This window comes from Sporothrix brasiliensis, assembly GCF_000820605.1.
Source record: "Sporothrix brasiliensis 5110 chromosome Unknown Cont19, whole genome shotgun sequence".
Lineage (NCBI taxonomy): Eukaryota > Fungi > Ascomycota > Sordariomycetes > Ophiostomatales > Ophiostomataceae > Sporothrix > Sporothrix brasiliensis.
This window is the reverse complement of record NW_024467138.1, coordinates 1,358,993-1,374,700: the sequence shown is the minus strand read 5'-3', so window position 1 is coordinate 1,374,700 and position 15,708 is coordinate 1,358,993. Positions and strand designations below refer to the sequence as shown.

General features: G+C 58.7%; 2 protein-coding genes across 2 annotated transcripts; both read left to right on the top strand.

Annotated features, from left to right (window-relative positions):
• Nucleotides 1-589: 589 nt before the first annotated feature.
• SPBR_00001 (fermentation associated protein) lies at nt 590-11,320 on the top strand (the record flags this gene model as incomplete). The annotated part of the gene is made up of 1 exon (XM_040758322.1): nt 590-11,320. One exon carries the CDS (start codon nt 590-592, stop codon nt 11,318-11,320), a length of 10,731 nt encoding a protein of 3,576 aa, XP_040618194.1.
• Nucleotides 11,321-12,743: 1,423 nt separating this feature from the next.
• SPBR_00151 (elongation factor 2) lies at nt 12,744-15,703 on the top strand (the record flags this gene model as incomplete). Its single annotated transcript, XM_040758471.1, has 3 exons — nt 12,744-12,751; nt 13,100-15,608; nt 15,686-15,703. 3 exons carry the CDS (start codon nt 12,744-12,746, stop codon nt 15,701-15,703), a joined length of 2,535 nt encoding a protein of 844 aa, XP_040618193.1.
• Between the last annotated feature and the right edge of the window lie 5 nt (nt 15,704-15,708).

Sequence of the window (15,708 nt, the reverse complement as noted above, 5' to 3'; positions counted from 1 at the left end):
TTTTAAACATTTTTTTAATGAATATATATACACATAAAAATAAGAGCTTACCAAATTTTTGCATACGTCTCTCAAAGCAAGAAACGCAACCCGCCGTTAATACAACGCCGTCGGCTTCAGAGACTATACATAAAGCCTTGCCAGTCTTATGTCCTGATCGTTCATCGTTCCTCCCAAACGTGGAATGCCAAACTGGACACGAACGACGGAAACACATCGCAGGCTGAATTGTGGAGACGCCCCTAAACTTCGGGATGGACAGCTCGGCAGGTGCATTAGCCTGCTCCTTCCCCTAAATCGCGACACAGCCTTATTGCAGCGCGCTATCACCGATAAAAGCTCCCGACCAAGAAGGACCAAGGCTGCACGGTTGCCCGCGGAATTCCACGTGCTCTCGACGCATCGTACACAAACAACACTCTCGCACAAGCGAACCAACGACCCGACGACACCCACCGCCCTCACCCGACGGACAATGAGCAGCTGGCCACCCCGTGATGGCGTTTAAGCTGCGTGTCGAAGCAGCGAGGTCACGACTGGCATAGATTTGAAGCCCCAAGTCATAGCCTCCCAAGGGGGTCCTGACATGATGGGCCTCCACGGTGACCTCGATCCCAGCGTCGATGTCCGCGCTGTGGCCTTTGCCGGAAGTGCCTTCAAGGCCAATGGTACCCGGTTCAGCGGTGTCTTCCTGGCCTACATCATCGTCGCGACATTCTTGGCCCTCTTCTTCCTCCTCTACTTCAACCGCCTATTCGCGTCGATTGTCTCGTGGGCCTTGCGCACGTGGACATGGCACCGCTATGGCATCTACATTGACGTACAGGCCGTGCAGTTCTCGCTGCTGGGTGGCCGCATCTTCTTTGTTGGGCTGCGGTACCACGGCAAGAACGAGACGATCCTCATCCAGAACGGGCATCTTACCTGGGCCTACTGGCTGCGGCGGGTGCGACACATTAACCTGGGCAAGCGGCGACGACAGACCGGCAAGGGCCCTGCCGCCTCGGAGGATCCCAGTGACCCAAACGAGGGCAAGGTGCACCAGAAGACCAAATCCAAGATCCCCTGTCGCATGAGCGTGTCGCTGGCCGGCCTCGAGTGGTACGTGTACAACCGCAGCGCCGCGTACGACAGCATTGTGGCCGGCTTGACGGGAATGAATGACTACCCGGATGAGAACGACGGCAACAAGCACAGCGATGAATGCAATGCAAGCGAAAAGTACGAGGAAATCAACCCCAACCAACCCCGGCACAGCGATGAATTGCTACATAAACTACGAAAACGGCGAAACAACAACAGCCACGGCGACGACGGCGAGCGACTGGGACTGGGCAACAAGGTGACGGCCTTTGTCGAAGCCATGAAGAGCAGGACCGGCGACAGCAGTGGCAAGCGTCCACCTGGCCGCGCTGACTCTATGTCGGCGTCGTCGTCGTCCGAGGACGGTGGACACGGCGATGGGAACGCGGCTGGCGCATCGGAGGCCGAGCAGCGAAGGGCGGCCGACGCGGCCGACAGCAACAATGAGGCATTGCCGGCTTTCCTCCAACTCTTCCCTATCCACTTCACGTGTGACAAAGCGGCTGTTGTGATGGGCAACGAGAACACTTCGGGCATCCTCATCGTCAAGACCCAGGTCCTGTCCGGTGAGATCGACGCCCAGCACACCGAGACCCCTGATCCGTATCGCCAGATCTTCCGGCTGCAATTCCAGAAGCCCGTTGTCGAGATCCGCGACAACGACGACTACCGTGAGGACCAGACGACCCGAGCCGTGCGTGAACGCCAGATCGCCGACGACACCGGGCCCCTGCCGCCGCGCTCGTTCTTCCGGCACTACCGCCGCTCCGCCTACAGCCAGCTGCGCAACCTGCTGCCCTACTTCCGCAGCTCCGTCGAATCGTTTACTTCGGCTGATCCTCGTGATCCGCCGGCCACGGCGACGTCTGTTCGCTTACCCGGCTCTGTCCACTGGCAGGGCTTGTCCCGGTATCTTGACGGCCCGGGCGGCGACGAAAAGACGCGGTGGACGGCCTCCGAGTATGCTATGCTCAACCCGATCCTCGAGAGTCCGGAGGCGTTCTTGACGCTCTACTGGGACTCGGCCGGCAAAGTCACGGCCGGTGCTATTGCAGGACTGCCGCCCGGCGACGACGCCGGCCGTGCAAAGCGCTCTGAAAGGCCGCCCTCTCTGAACGTTCTAGACGTCAACGGCAACGAGCCGTCGCCCGCCTGGGGCCTATCTCTCTCCATCCGCGGCGGCTCCGTCAACTACGGGCCCTGGGCTGACCGCAAGCGCGCCGAGCTGCAGCGCGTCTTCTTTCCCGGCCTCAGCAAGGACGCCACGCCCGCGCGCCGCCTGCCCGTCGGCGCCGTGCGTCTGCCCACACAGTTCAAGGTCTATGTCGAGCTCGACGACGAGGTCACACTGCGCGTCCCCACCCGCGAGGCGTCCAAAAACTGGCGCTTCAAAGGCAAGGATATGGCCACCAAGTTTCGCTCCGCCCGCGATAAGCGCAAGAACCGGTCCCGGTATAAGAAATCCGAGCCCGCGCCCTCTGCCTCGGGCCAGCGGCCCTACGGCTGGCTCGACATCAAGATCGCCAGCAACGCCACCATCTCTTATTCTATGGATATGCTCGCAACGGCCACAGGGTTCCGAGCGACGCTCGATCTCGACCTGCCCCGTGTCGAGATCTCGAGCAGCGTCAACCAAGAAGCTCTGTGGCGGTCCGGCGCTCTGCGCATCGCCTGCGACCTGTCCACCCCCCTCAAGTGGAACGCCCTGCGCCAGTGGCGCTTCCACATCACCAGCAACGACCTCGAGCTTTTTCTGCTGCGCGACCACGTCTACCTGCTCACCGACTTGATCGACGATTGGGGCACCGGCCCGCCCGCCGAGTACCTTGTGTTTACGCCCTTCCAGTACTACATCGATCTCGCCCTCCCCAACGTCAAGATGTATCTGAATGTCAACGACGCCAACATCATCAACAACCCCACCAGCATGGACGACAACACCTTCATCGTCCTGACCAGCGCGCTGCTCGAGGCCTCCGTGTGCGTCCCGCTCGACCAGTTCCGCCCGCCCGACAACGCCATCCCTTTTGACGTGCGCACCGACGCGGCCACCGTCGAGCTGCACGCCCCGCCCTGGAACACCCAGTCCATGTTTGTCCGCGACAAGCAGGTCGGCCGCCTCAGCATGCTGCGTGTCGACGGCAAGTACCAATACCACGCGGCCACCGCGCCCAACCTCACCGACACCTTGGTGCTCAACATTGCCGGCCAGCGGCCCTCGTTTACTGCCTACGGCTTCATGGTCCGCTATTTTATCAAGCTCAAGGACAACTATTTTGGCGATGATGTCCACTTTACGACCCTCGAGGAGTACCAGGACAACCTCCGTCTCAAGGAGACCGACCCGGACGCCGAGATTGCCAGCCGCCCGCCCCACAAGGTCTCCAACGACCTCGACGTCATTCTGAGCGTGCACGCCGACGATCCCACGCTTCTGCTGCCGGCCAACATCTACTCGGCCGCGCGCCACGTCCAAATCGACTCCGCGGGCCTCGACGCCGACCTGCGGTTTACAAACTACTACATGGACGTCGACGTTGTTCTGGCACCCCTCAGCCTCTCGCTCGGTACGGACGCCTCTGGCGGCGACGATGGCCGCAACAAGGATGGTGACAGCAGCAACAGCCGCGCGGACCGCGACCCAGCATCCTTGTCCAACACCCAACTGTTTGTCGACGGCCTGCACGTCTACGGCAATCGCCTCTTTGGTCTGCCTCCTACGGAGCCCACCTACCAGTGCAACTGGGACCTGTCTGTCGGCGCCGTCATGGGCGAGTGCACAACCGATTTCCTGACGGCACTGGCGGGCGGCGGCAAGGCCTTTGGCTTTACGTTTGACGACGACGAAAACGCCCTCGTGCCGTACCACACCCTCGTCATGTACGACATTACCTTTTTGCGCGTCTACATCCAGTCCGTCAACATCTGGCTGCACGTCGAGGAAGCCGCCTTCCTCCTGTCGCTCGAGAACGGCGTCGACGTCAACTACAACGACTGGGCGCGCCAGCACTACTCCAAGCGCGCAGACATTTCCATTCCGGACCTTCAAGTCTCCTGCGTCAACTCTGAATCCGCCATCCGCCACAAGTCGCGGCCCCAGGCGCCCGTCGAGACCGACGCGTTTGTCAAGACGAGCTTGAGCATTGCCATTGTCGGCCGCAAGTTTGATTTCACCAACGAGCGCACGCTGCAGCAGGCGCTCATCCGTCGCGAGGACCAGCGCACCCAGCGCACCTCGTTTTTGCTCCTGCCCCAGTACTTCGACCCGGCCTTTGTTCCTGACCCAGTCGACCCGCCCGCACAGCCCGTGCCGTTCATCCCGCAGCCGGTCACGGCCAAGGACCTCGAGCTCGACGGCATCTCACTGTCGTCCCGAGGCACTTCTCTTGCATCCAAGCGGCGCCTGCGCCGCCAGCAATCGCAGCGTTCGTTTTTGTCCGCAACGGCTTCGACCACGAGCAGCCAGGGCAGTGTTTACCGGCCGCGCAGTTCGGCACACACGCACCGCGATGCTCTGCCAGAAACGTCCATCGAGACACCAGGAGAGCATCAGCGGCGTTCTTACACTCGCAATGGGTCGTCCTCCACTCACTTCTCTGGGTTCTACAGCCCCCCAGCCGAGCACGAGACGGCCTCGTCGTCGCGCCGCGAGCAGCATGACCCTAACCACAAGACAGTAGCGTTTTCGAGTAAATACATTGCTCCTTATTTTCCCCTAGAAGACGTTAGACCGGACGTCTCGGAAGTCGCCGCCCAATGCGATGCAAAATATTCCAGCAGTAGCAGTGGTGGTGGTGGGAGTGGTGGTGGAGATGAGACATCAGGGACCGAAAATGGGTTTTTGAATGGCGAAGGTGCAGGCAGTGCCGGCAGCGTGGGCGATGGCATGTCCCCCGCCGATTTTGGTCTTGATGACGTCGATCCGGAGATCCTCAGCGACGACAAGGTGCACGCGAGTACACTCATCCGCGTCCACGACGGAATCAGCGCCTTCTTCAACCCTACGTCCGCGAAACACATTGCCGCCCTCATCTCCGCACTGTTGCCGCAAGAGCCCGACGACATCTTGGATGCTGTCCAGATGAGCGCCATGGACGGCATCATCACCGCGGGCAAGCAGCGTAAGATGAAGGGCAAAGTCCAGGACATTGTCGTCCAACTCCCGCGCGCCAACTTGCGCTTCCTCAACGCCACCTCGTCCCCCAATCCAGGTGCTGTTGGTTCTGCTGCTCGCGATGAGCAGGACCAGTACGATGTCTCTGTGTCCAACATCACCTTTATGTCGCGTGCCAAGACTACCTGGCGCGACGCCATGCGGCCAGAAGAGAGCCAGATGCACAACTCCTTCCAGCTGCGCCTGGGCGCTGTCGAGCTGTCCGCGTCCGAGCGTCTCGCCGCTATTTCTACACCCCAGGCCGCTTTTGTCGCCAGCGTCGAGAACGTCCTCGTGTCCATGGGAACCAAAGACCTGGCCTACCTCGACGCCGATATTGGTGCCGTCGAGGCCCAGCTTAGCTCCGAGAAGATCGAGTACATTGCCTCACTGATCCACCGCACTGGCGTTCTCATCGAGGACCTGTCCGAGTCTTTTGCCAGGCCGCTCTCCTACAACAGCCGCATACGCCCGCACCTGGCTCAGCGTTTGATTTCTGCGGGTATCGGCGTCACCGACCCTGGATTCCTCGTCCGACCCTCGGCTATCTTGCGCTCAGCCCACGAGCACCTGCGCACTTTTGACTCTTGGAAACTCGCTATGCGTCTGCGCCAGGTATGGTTCCTGATGAAGAAGGAGCCCAGGGAGCAGCTCATGCGTGAGTGTCTTGGTCAGGCTCCACTACTACCAATCGTCGAACCCGTCCAGGCGCAGTTTGTGGTCGCGCCTCCGGGCGGTACCGTACGCGAGGTAATCACGAAGCTCGAGTACTGGCGCGGCTGGGACCTCGGCGATCTGACGCAGTCTCTGTTCTTGCAGGAGCTGTTTGGCTCTCTCAAGGTGGATATGTACAAGAAGGCGGCCGAGAAGCGGCCTATCCTGGCTTTTATGAGCGTCGTGCGCGTCCGGAAGCTACAGCTTCTTCTGGACCCCGGGCCGAAGCAAAACGAAATTACCTTTTTTGACCTCACGGTCCGATTCGAGAACGGCGAAGCGGTTGCCAACAATGTGCCGCCCAAGGCGAAAACAGGAGGTGTTGCGCCGGCGGGCGCAGGTGGTATAGGAACCGATGTGACGTCGATACTCAACATTTTCTGCTCGGACTCCGCCGTCCGGCTCAACTGGGAAATCTGTGAGCTCGCACAAGATGTCATCCGCCTGTACAAGCGGCGGTTGTCCGAAAAGGCAGCGGCTGACGAGGAAGCCGGCGCTGCGAGCAAGGCCGTTACCGAGCCCGCGAAAGACGACATGGTAAGCAAAGGCGGCGCGAAGCCTTTACCTGTCAAACCCGTACCCGGTGGTGCTGGCGCCGTTCCCCAACAGAACGCGCTTCACGTCGTGTTCGCCATGGATCATGGCTTGCTGGTTCTGGACACGATCAACCTTAACGTACGCATGGCCAGCGAGGGCATGAAGTCGTCCCTGCTTGTCCGTCGCAGTGCCAACCGCATCATCGACACCAACTTTATCACGAGCTGCGATACCATCACGTCGCGCGCCAAGAGCCACTCGGAGCTCGTCACCTCGTCGCAGCTGCAACGGCCGGGCGTATTTGTGGCGCACTGCATGGAGACGACCAAGAACCGCTACGAGCACACCATCAAGGCCACGGCCAGCAGTCAAAACTTCTCTTTCGCCATCAAGCAGGACCCGCTTGCGCTGCTCGAGACGCTCGACCTGCTTGTTCGAGACGAGGTGGCGCAGCTTTACCAGTTTGGCGAGCTGTTCCCCCTGGAGCCCGACAAGCCGACAGCATCCGCGCCTGCGTCGTCCACAGCTGTGCAGAAGACCACGAAGGACGACGGGAACGGAAAGATTGCTGAGCGTCTGTCGTCCTTCAGCTTCAAAGTAGCCCTGTTCCTCGAGCAATATAGCATCAGTGTACCGCTGCTGCGCTCGCTGACGTACAAGATCTCTGGTGTTGTTGCGCGAGTCGCTGTGGCGGCAAACTTTGGCAAGGAGATTATCTTTGATTTTGACGTCAAGGAGAACGCGCACGATATGCAAGTGACGTCGAACACGAACAATTCTGCGCGCAGTATTTCAGTTTTGCAGATCCCGCCGACGAACGGACGCATCTCCACGCGCATCGGCGAGCATGAGCAGACCATCTCTGTGTTTTCGTCACTGGAGCTGGTGCAGCTGGACGCCGCTGCCGTGTACAGCCTGCTGTCTGCCCTGAATCGACCGGAAATAGCCAGCACCGTTGCCGACATGCAGCAGCAATTAAAGGTGATCCAGCGGCATTTTAAGGAGATCTTCAGCAGCCAGCCACCCGTAGCTGCCGCACCCGGACCATCGCAGGCACTCCCTGTGGCACCGGCCAAGACCAAAGTCAAGCCCACAGTGTACTCTGTGCACTCGACGTTTGCCGGCCTGGAAATCTTTGGCAATGTATCGCTCAAGGCGGATACGGAGCCCATGGCGCATCTCTCATTCTGCCTCGACAGCATTCGTCTTGAGGTGACGAACCGGCTTGAAAACGGTGGCCCTGTCCTGGCCTATCCGGAAATTTATCTCAATTTGCGCCGCATTGCCTTGGATATTCTTAAAGGCTCGGAAGGACAGATGGCATCCTGTGGCAGCATGGTCTTTGCGGCCCTGATCACAGCGACGTCCAAGCAGGGCGATGACGGCACAGAGAAGCGTGCGTTTGACATTAAGAGCGACGGCTTCGATGTGAGCCTCTCGCCCGACACGGTGTCCACCGTCGTCGATGTTCTCGGCTACATGGGCGACAAGATTAACGACCTTGACACGTCCCGCGAGATGGAATACCTACGCAAGCTGCGGCAATCGAAGCCGCGCATCGTCATCAACGACCAGCAGCCGGTCGAAGGTGGTCCCGAGGAGGAGGAGGAGCCTGACATTATAAAGTCCTTTTTGTCCTCGATTGCGTACACTTTTGAAATCCGGAACATCCAGGTCAACTGGCTGTGTGCGCTTGCCACCTTCTCACCCAAACAATCCCGTTATCTAACGGCACCACCGAACGAGGCCAAGGAAGATCTCGTGCTGCTTCTAGGTCGCATTGAGCTGGGCACGCGCACCAAGAACTCGGCGCGCTTGACTATCGAGAACCTACAGCTGCAGCTGGTGCCACCGACACAAGACAAAAAGGCTCGCTCGCCTAACTCGGCACTGCTGCCGGAGGTCATCTTCAATGTTGCCTACTTTTCTACCTCGCGGACGCGCCGTTTCGCTTTCCAGGCCGTGGGCAAGTCCCTGGATCTGCGCCTCACCTCGGAATTTATCGTGCCTGCAGCGCACCTCAAGGATTCGATCCAGCTGTCCATAAAGAATGTACAGCAGGTCTCGCGGCGCTGGAACCCCACCACAAGCTCTCCTGGCGCCACAGGATCCAAGACGGGCGCGTCGTCGCCATCTAAGCTTCCAGAGTCGCCCGCGAAGCCACCGATCCTCGGCAACAAGAGACTGGAGTCGCTGTTGGTGGATGTAGATTTCGCCGGTGCGGTGGTGTACATTGGCGGTAAGAAAGCCTCGCCAACTGGCAATTTATTTGGCCCGGCGGCTACAACATTTGGTGCGTCCGGGAGAGACAATACTGGTGCCGGTGCCAGCACAGCACGCGCACGCCGATCGGGCGTTAGCGGGAAATACGGACAGTTCAACTCGGACGAGGCAGGCGGAAGCACAACGCTCCGCTCGCCGGGCTTGGCGTGGAAGCTGGAGTACCGAGATAGTGGCAAGGGAGACCCCTCGCTGTACGCCGAAGTCAAGATCGACCCATCCAGCAATGTCATCTACCCGTCGGTTGTGCCTTTGGTCATGGATCTGACGCAAAGCATCAAGGAAGTTGTCAGCAACTCTGGACAGGTGGCAAAACTGGCGCAAGATGACGACCAAGACGCAGCCGAGATTGCGACCGCCATGACAAAGTCCAAGCCAGAGGAAAACATTCTCATGTCGGCAGCCAACTCCAACGCCATGCTTGGCCGCCTCAAGCTCAACTTGGGCCTGCGCATCTACAAGCAGCAGTTCTCGCTCAGCTGCCAGCCTATAGCGCGTGTCGCCGCCACAACGAGCTTCGACGACGTCTACCTGACGATAAACACAATTCGGACCGTCGAGCACGGCAACTTTGTGGCTATCTCGGGCAACATTAGCCGCCTGCAAGCGTCAGTGCAGCATGTCTACTCGCGTGAGTCAACCGGCAACTTCGAGGTTGACTCGATCGTCCTGTCCCTGATGAACAGCAAACACGTCAGCGGCGTGAGTGGCGTGTCCGCACTGCTCAAAGTCAGTCCGATGAAGGTCTCAATCAATGTGCGGCAGGTGCAAGACTTCCTCCTCTTCCGCGAAATCTGGACGCCGCGAGATCTTCAAAAGGGCGACAGTGTACCCATTGTGACCACCAACTTGGCCAGTGAGACAACATCGGCATCGGTAGCGTCGTCCTCGTCACAGCAGCAGCCGACCGTTCACCTCGTGCAGCGATACCAACAGGTTGCAGCAACGGCCGCATTCCCGTGGACGGCCTCCATCTTGATCGCGGCGCTGGAGATCAATGTGGACCTGGGCCAAGCGCTCGGAAAGTCTGTCTTTGCCATTGAGGATTTCTGGGTGTCGTCCAAGAAGACCTCGGACTGGGAGCAGAATCTATGTCTCGGCTTCCGCCGTGTCGGTGTCGACAGTACGGGCCGCATGAGCGGGTTCGTGGCGCTCGAGGATTTCCGGCTGCGCACCTCGATCGAATGGCCACAGCGCGAACAGGCGCTGAGCAAGACACCGCTGATTCAGGCCTCCATTAGCTTCAGTCAACTGCGAGTCAAGGCGTCATTTGACTACCAAGCCTTCCTTGTTGCTGACGTCCGCTCACTCGACTTTATGATGTATAATGTACGCCGGGGACAGGGCCTCGGCGACCGTCTTGTCGCTGTGTTTGAGGGCGACGCTGTTCAGGTGTTTGGCACCACGACGTCTGCTGCACAGAGTGTTGCTCTGTATCAAGCCTTCCTACGGCTGGTGCAGGAGCGCAAGGCCAACTATGAGACGTCGCTGAGGGAGATTGAAAAGTTCACCAACCGGCGGCCATCGGCCAGTGCAGCACAAACGATATCTGAAGCCGCAGGCGGCAAAGTACTCAGCGGTGCAGCGAAGACGGCGACTGCTCTGGCTATTGGGTCCGCGGCGGATGCGGCCGGGCTGCCTCTCGAGCCTGTCGGTGGTGACGACGATGACAGAATCCTTGCCAAGTCGCCCATCTCGCTGGATACAGATGTTGTCGTCACGCTACGGGCGGTCAACCTCGGCGTCTACCCCAACACCTTTGCCGACCACCAGGTGTTCAAAATGGAAGCACTCAATGCTCAGGCGCGGTTCACGGCCAGTGTTGACAACGGCCGTGTCCACAGCAACCTCGGACTGACGCTCGGCCAGCTTCGCATCGGCTTGGCTGGTGTCCGACACATTCCGACGACAACAACGACGCCCGATGGGCCGCCGAAAACAATCGGCGAGCTGTCGGTCGAAGATGTTGTATTGAGCGCCACCGGCTCACGCGGAGGCACGATTCTCAAGGTGCCGCGCGTCGAGGCCAGCATGCAGACCTGGCAGCAGCCCGAGTCGCGCCAGATCGACTACATCTTCAAGTCTGCCTTTGAGGGCAAGGTCGAGGTTGGCTGGAACTACTCACGCATCAGCTACATCCGCGGCATGTGGGCGAACCACTCCCGCACGCTCGAGCAGACATTCGGCCGCGAAATCCCTCTGGCTGCCATCCGTGTCACAGGTGTACCCGACAGCGCCGCTGATGGGACTGATTTGGGGGGCGGTGGCGACGGGGCGGCAGCCGACAAGACGAGCGACCAGAACGGCACGCAAACCAAGATCACCGCCGAGGTCAACGTGCCGCAGTCCAAGTACTTCTACAATCCACTGGAGACGGCCATTATCGAGACGCCTCAGCTGCGCGACATGGGCGAAGCGACACCGCCGCTGGAATGGATTGGCCTCCACCGGGACCGTCTGCCAAACCTGACACACCAAATTGTGATTGTCTCCTTGCTGGAACTGGCAGGCGAAGTCGAGGACGCTTATTCTCGGATTCTCGGGACGTCGTGAGGTGAAGCGGGGGATTGGGAGGTAAACAAAAAAAGTGAAGTATTTGATAAGTGCTTCTCGGCACCAGAACGAAAAAGGGGGGCAATAATAGGGTGGCATGCATACAGCCGTTTTGATTTGTGATGCATATTTGGCGTTCCGAGTCTGTTTCTGGAAGGAGCGATCCTAAGGAGTGATCCTGTATACCACTGCTTTTTTCTTATATTCTACCTACATCTAATGCCTTCCAAAATTGCAAAAACAACAAAACATTCTGCTTACACCGCATACACTTGCGATTCGCATTTGTTTCTCTGTCGCCCGTTCTGTTGTATCGTCCATTCGGGAGCTTCAATGATGTTGGCTCTGATTGTGGCTGAAGCTCAATGTGGGTCCAATTGTGGCGTTCAGGGCTTACGTGCATATTAGCCCTGACAGGAAAAGGTATGGGCGGCACAACATGGCAGCGAATTGAGCCTTGGGCAAAAAAAGAAAGGACCCCCTTGCCGTCCCAGAGCATGACCAAGCTGTTTTCTGCAACGGAGGTTCGATGGCCTGTAACGCGGCACGCAGCCTGCTGAACCAAGAAGTTTACAGCGCGCGCACGGAAGGCTCTGCCACCTTACCCCTCCCTGGCGCAGTTGCTGGGGTGAGTGAGACTCTGAGTCGAACGGCAAGTGCAGTCCCCGCCCCCGCTTTCCTAACGCGTCCATGAATCGCCATTCTTGCCTTTTTCTGTCGTTGCAGACGAGCATCTGATCCCGGTACGGTTTGTGTGCCCAGTCGTAGCTTCCTGTCGGCAGCGGTCATAATATACTTTTTTTTGATCCGGAAGGCGCGAGCGACTGGTTATGACTCCTTCTGACTCTTCTGACTCTTCTGACTCTTCTCTGTGACTCCCAAATAACACACCGGCGTAAATAGCCTCGATTTCGCTCTCAAAGCCACCTCAAGCGACTGTATTTTCCTTCCCTTTCGCCACCTATCGTGTAACTGGGTGCACTGCCCTACGAACCAAACAAGAAAGCTCTCACAAATACCAGCTGCTGCATGGTGCATTGAGTGCTGCTAATCCGTGGCTAGTTTGTCAGCCCAAAAATCTGTGACTGCTCTTTCCTCTTAGCGCCCCGCCACGAGACAAAATAGGTGCATCTTATTTGTCTGCCGCAGCAACAGCTTCGTGCAAGGAAAGAGGCAGGACGATATGCTACTTAAGTGCGGCAGGAGATATGGAGACGCCAGAAAAAAATACCCCGCCTATTAAAAAAAAACCTTTCGCACTTACCCACCCTCTCTCTCTACCCAACTCTCCGTTTTCTACCATACCCTCCCTCCTCTTTTCTCTCCCCTCTGTTTCTTCTTTTTTTTCTTCCCTTCAACCATACCAATCTTCAAACCCCCTTTGAAACCGTTTATATCGTGATCGCGATACAATACCGCCAAGATGGTGAAGTGAGTAGCTTCTATCCCTTACCTCTCCTCTGCATCGCATCAGGTTTTCCAATTCTCCACGACTAGGCTTTGGTTTCATCAATCCTCTGCCCTCGTTATCGTGTTTGTTGTGCATCACGAAATCTTTTCTGCCCACCCGGACTTAAGCCCAACTACCGTCCGACGGCAGTTTGGTGAGGGGAGGGAGGGCAGAACATGAACGTGATGCAAGACGAGACTGGCAGAAGTTGTTATTGGCATGTCTTGATGCTCAGATTGTTCTTGGATGCTTCAGGCTTTCTAGGCCAAGCGTTTCCAATGTTCATCATTGATCCAGTCCATCATTACTAACCATGGTTTACCCTCCAGCTTCACGATCGACGAGATCCGTCAGCTGATGGACAAGCCGACCAATGTGCGGAACATGTCCGTCATTGCCCACGTCGACCACGGCAAGTCTACCCTGACCGACTCTCTGCTGGCCAAGGCTGGTATCATTTCCACCGCAAAGGCCGGTGACGCTCGCGCCACCGACACTCGTGCAGACGAACAGGAGCGCGGTATCACCATCAAGTCGACCGCCATCTCCCTGTACGGCACGCTCGGTGATGATGACGATGTCAAGGACATTGTTGGCCAAAAGACCGACGGCAAGGACTTCCTGATCAACCTCATTGACTCGCCCGGTCACGTTGATTTCTCGTCTGAAGTCACTGCTGCCCTCCGCGTCACGGATGGTGCCCTTGTTGTCGTCGACACCGTCGAGGGTGTCTGCGTGCAGACCGAGACTGTCCTGCGCCAGGCCCTTGGTGAGCGGATCCGCCCCGTCATCATCATCAACAAGGTCGACCGCGCGCTGCTCGAGCTGCAGGTGTCCAAGGAGGATCTGTACCAGTCCTTCTCGCGTACCATTGAGTCCGTCAACGTCATCATCTCGACCTACCTCGACGAAGCTCTTGGTGACGTTCAGGTCTACCCCGACCGCGGTACCGTTGCCTTCGGCTCCGGTCTGCACGGCTGGGCCTTCACCATCCGCCAGTTCGCCGTCCGTTACGCCAAGAAGTTCGGTGTTGACCGCAACAAGATGATGGAGCGTCTGTGGGGCGACAACTACTTCAACCCCGCCACCAAGAAGTGGACCAAGAACGGCACCTACGAGGGTAAGCAGCTGGAGCGTGCCTTCAACCAGTTCATCCTGGACCCCATCTTCAAGATCTTCTCGGCCGTCATGAACTTCCGCAAGGAGGAGGTCGCCAACCTCCTGGAGAAGCTGTCCCTGAAGCTCCCGGTCGAAGACCGCGAGAAGGAGGGCAAGCAGCTGCTCAAGGCTGTCATGCGCACCTTCCTGCCCGCTGCCGACTCCCTGCTGGAGATGATGATCCTGCACCTGCCCTCGCCCGTCACTGCCCAGCGCTACCGTGTCGAGACCCTGTACGAGGGTCCTATGGACGACGAGGCTGCCATTGGTATCCGCGACTGTGACCCCAAGGCTCCTCTGATGCTGTACGTGTCCAAGATGGTGCCCACCTCCGACAAGGGCCGCTTCTACGCCTTTGGTCGTGTCTTCTCGGGTACCGTCCGCTCGGGTCTGCGTGTCCGCATCCAGGGCCCCAACTACGTGCCCGGCAAGAAGGAGGACCTGACCATTAAGGCCATTCAGCGTACCGTGTTGATGATGGGCGGCAAGGTCGAGCCTATTGACGACATGCCCGCGGGTAACATTGTCGGTCTGGTCGGCATCGACCAGTTCCTGCTGAAGTCGGGTACCCTGTCGACCAGCGAGACCTCGCACAACCTGAAGGTCATGAAGTTCTCCGTCTCGCCCGTCGTGCAGCGCTCCGTCCAGGTCAAGAACGCCCAGGACCTGCCCAAGCTTGTTGAGGGTCTGAAGCGTCTGTCCAAGTCCGACCCCTGCGTCCTGACCCTGACCAACGAGTCTGGTGAGCACGTCGTTGCCGGTGCCGGTGAGCTGCATCTCGAGATTTGCCTGAAGGATCTCGAGGAGGACCACGCCGGCGTTCCCCTGATCATCTCGGACCCTGTCGTCCAGTTCCGTGAGACGGTCACTGGCAAGTCCAGCATGACTGCCCTGTCCAAGTCGCCCAACAAGCACAACCGTCTGTACATGGAGGCCGAGCCCATTGACGAGGAGCTCGCGAATGAGATCGAGGCTGGCAAGATCGGCCCCCGTGACGATTTCAAGGCCCGCGGCCGTGTTCTGGCGGACAACTACGGCTGGGATGTCACCGACGCCCGCAAGATCTGGGCTTTCGGTCCCGACACCATCGGTGCCAACCTGCTGGTCGACCAGACCAAGGCCGTCCAGTACCTGCAGGAGATCAAGGACTCCGTTGTCTCCGGTTTCCAGTGGGCCACCCGTGAAGGTCCCATCGGTGAGGAGCCGATGCGCCAGATCCGCTTCAACATCATGGATGTCACCCTGCACGCGGATGCCATTCACCGTGGCGGTGGCCAGATTATCTCCACGGCCCGCCGTGTGCTGTTCGCCTCGCTGCTGCTGGCCGAGCCGGCTCTTCTGGAGCCCGTCTTCCTGGTCGAGATCCAGGTGCCCGAGCAGGCCATGGGTGGCGTGTACGGTGTCCTGACCCGCCGCAGAGGTCACGTCTTCAACGAGGAGCAGCGCCCCGGCACGCCCCTCTTCACGATCAAGGCCTACATGCCCGTCATGGAGTCCTTCGGCTTCAACGGCGATCTGCGCCAGGCCACCGGTGGCCAGGCTTTCCCCCAGTCCGTCTTCGACCACTACCAGATCCTGCCTGGTGGCTCGCCGCTCGACCCCACCAGCAAGGTCGGCCAGATCGTCCTCGACATGCGCAAGCGCAAGAACCTCAAGGTCGAGCTCCCGACTTACGACATGGTACGTTTTGCTTCTTGCATCCCCAAACACCCCAAACAGAAGAAAGGTAGATGGCCGAATACTAACAATGTGTACAGTACTACGACAAGCTGTAAACGGA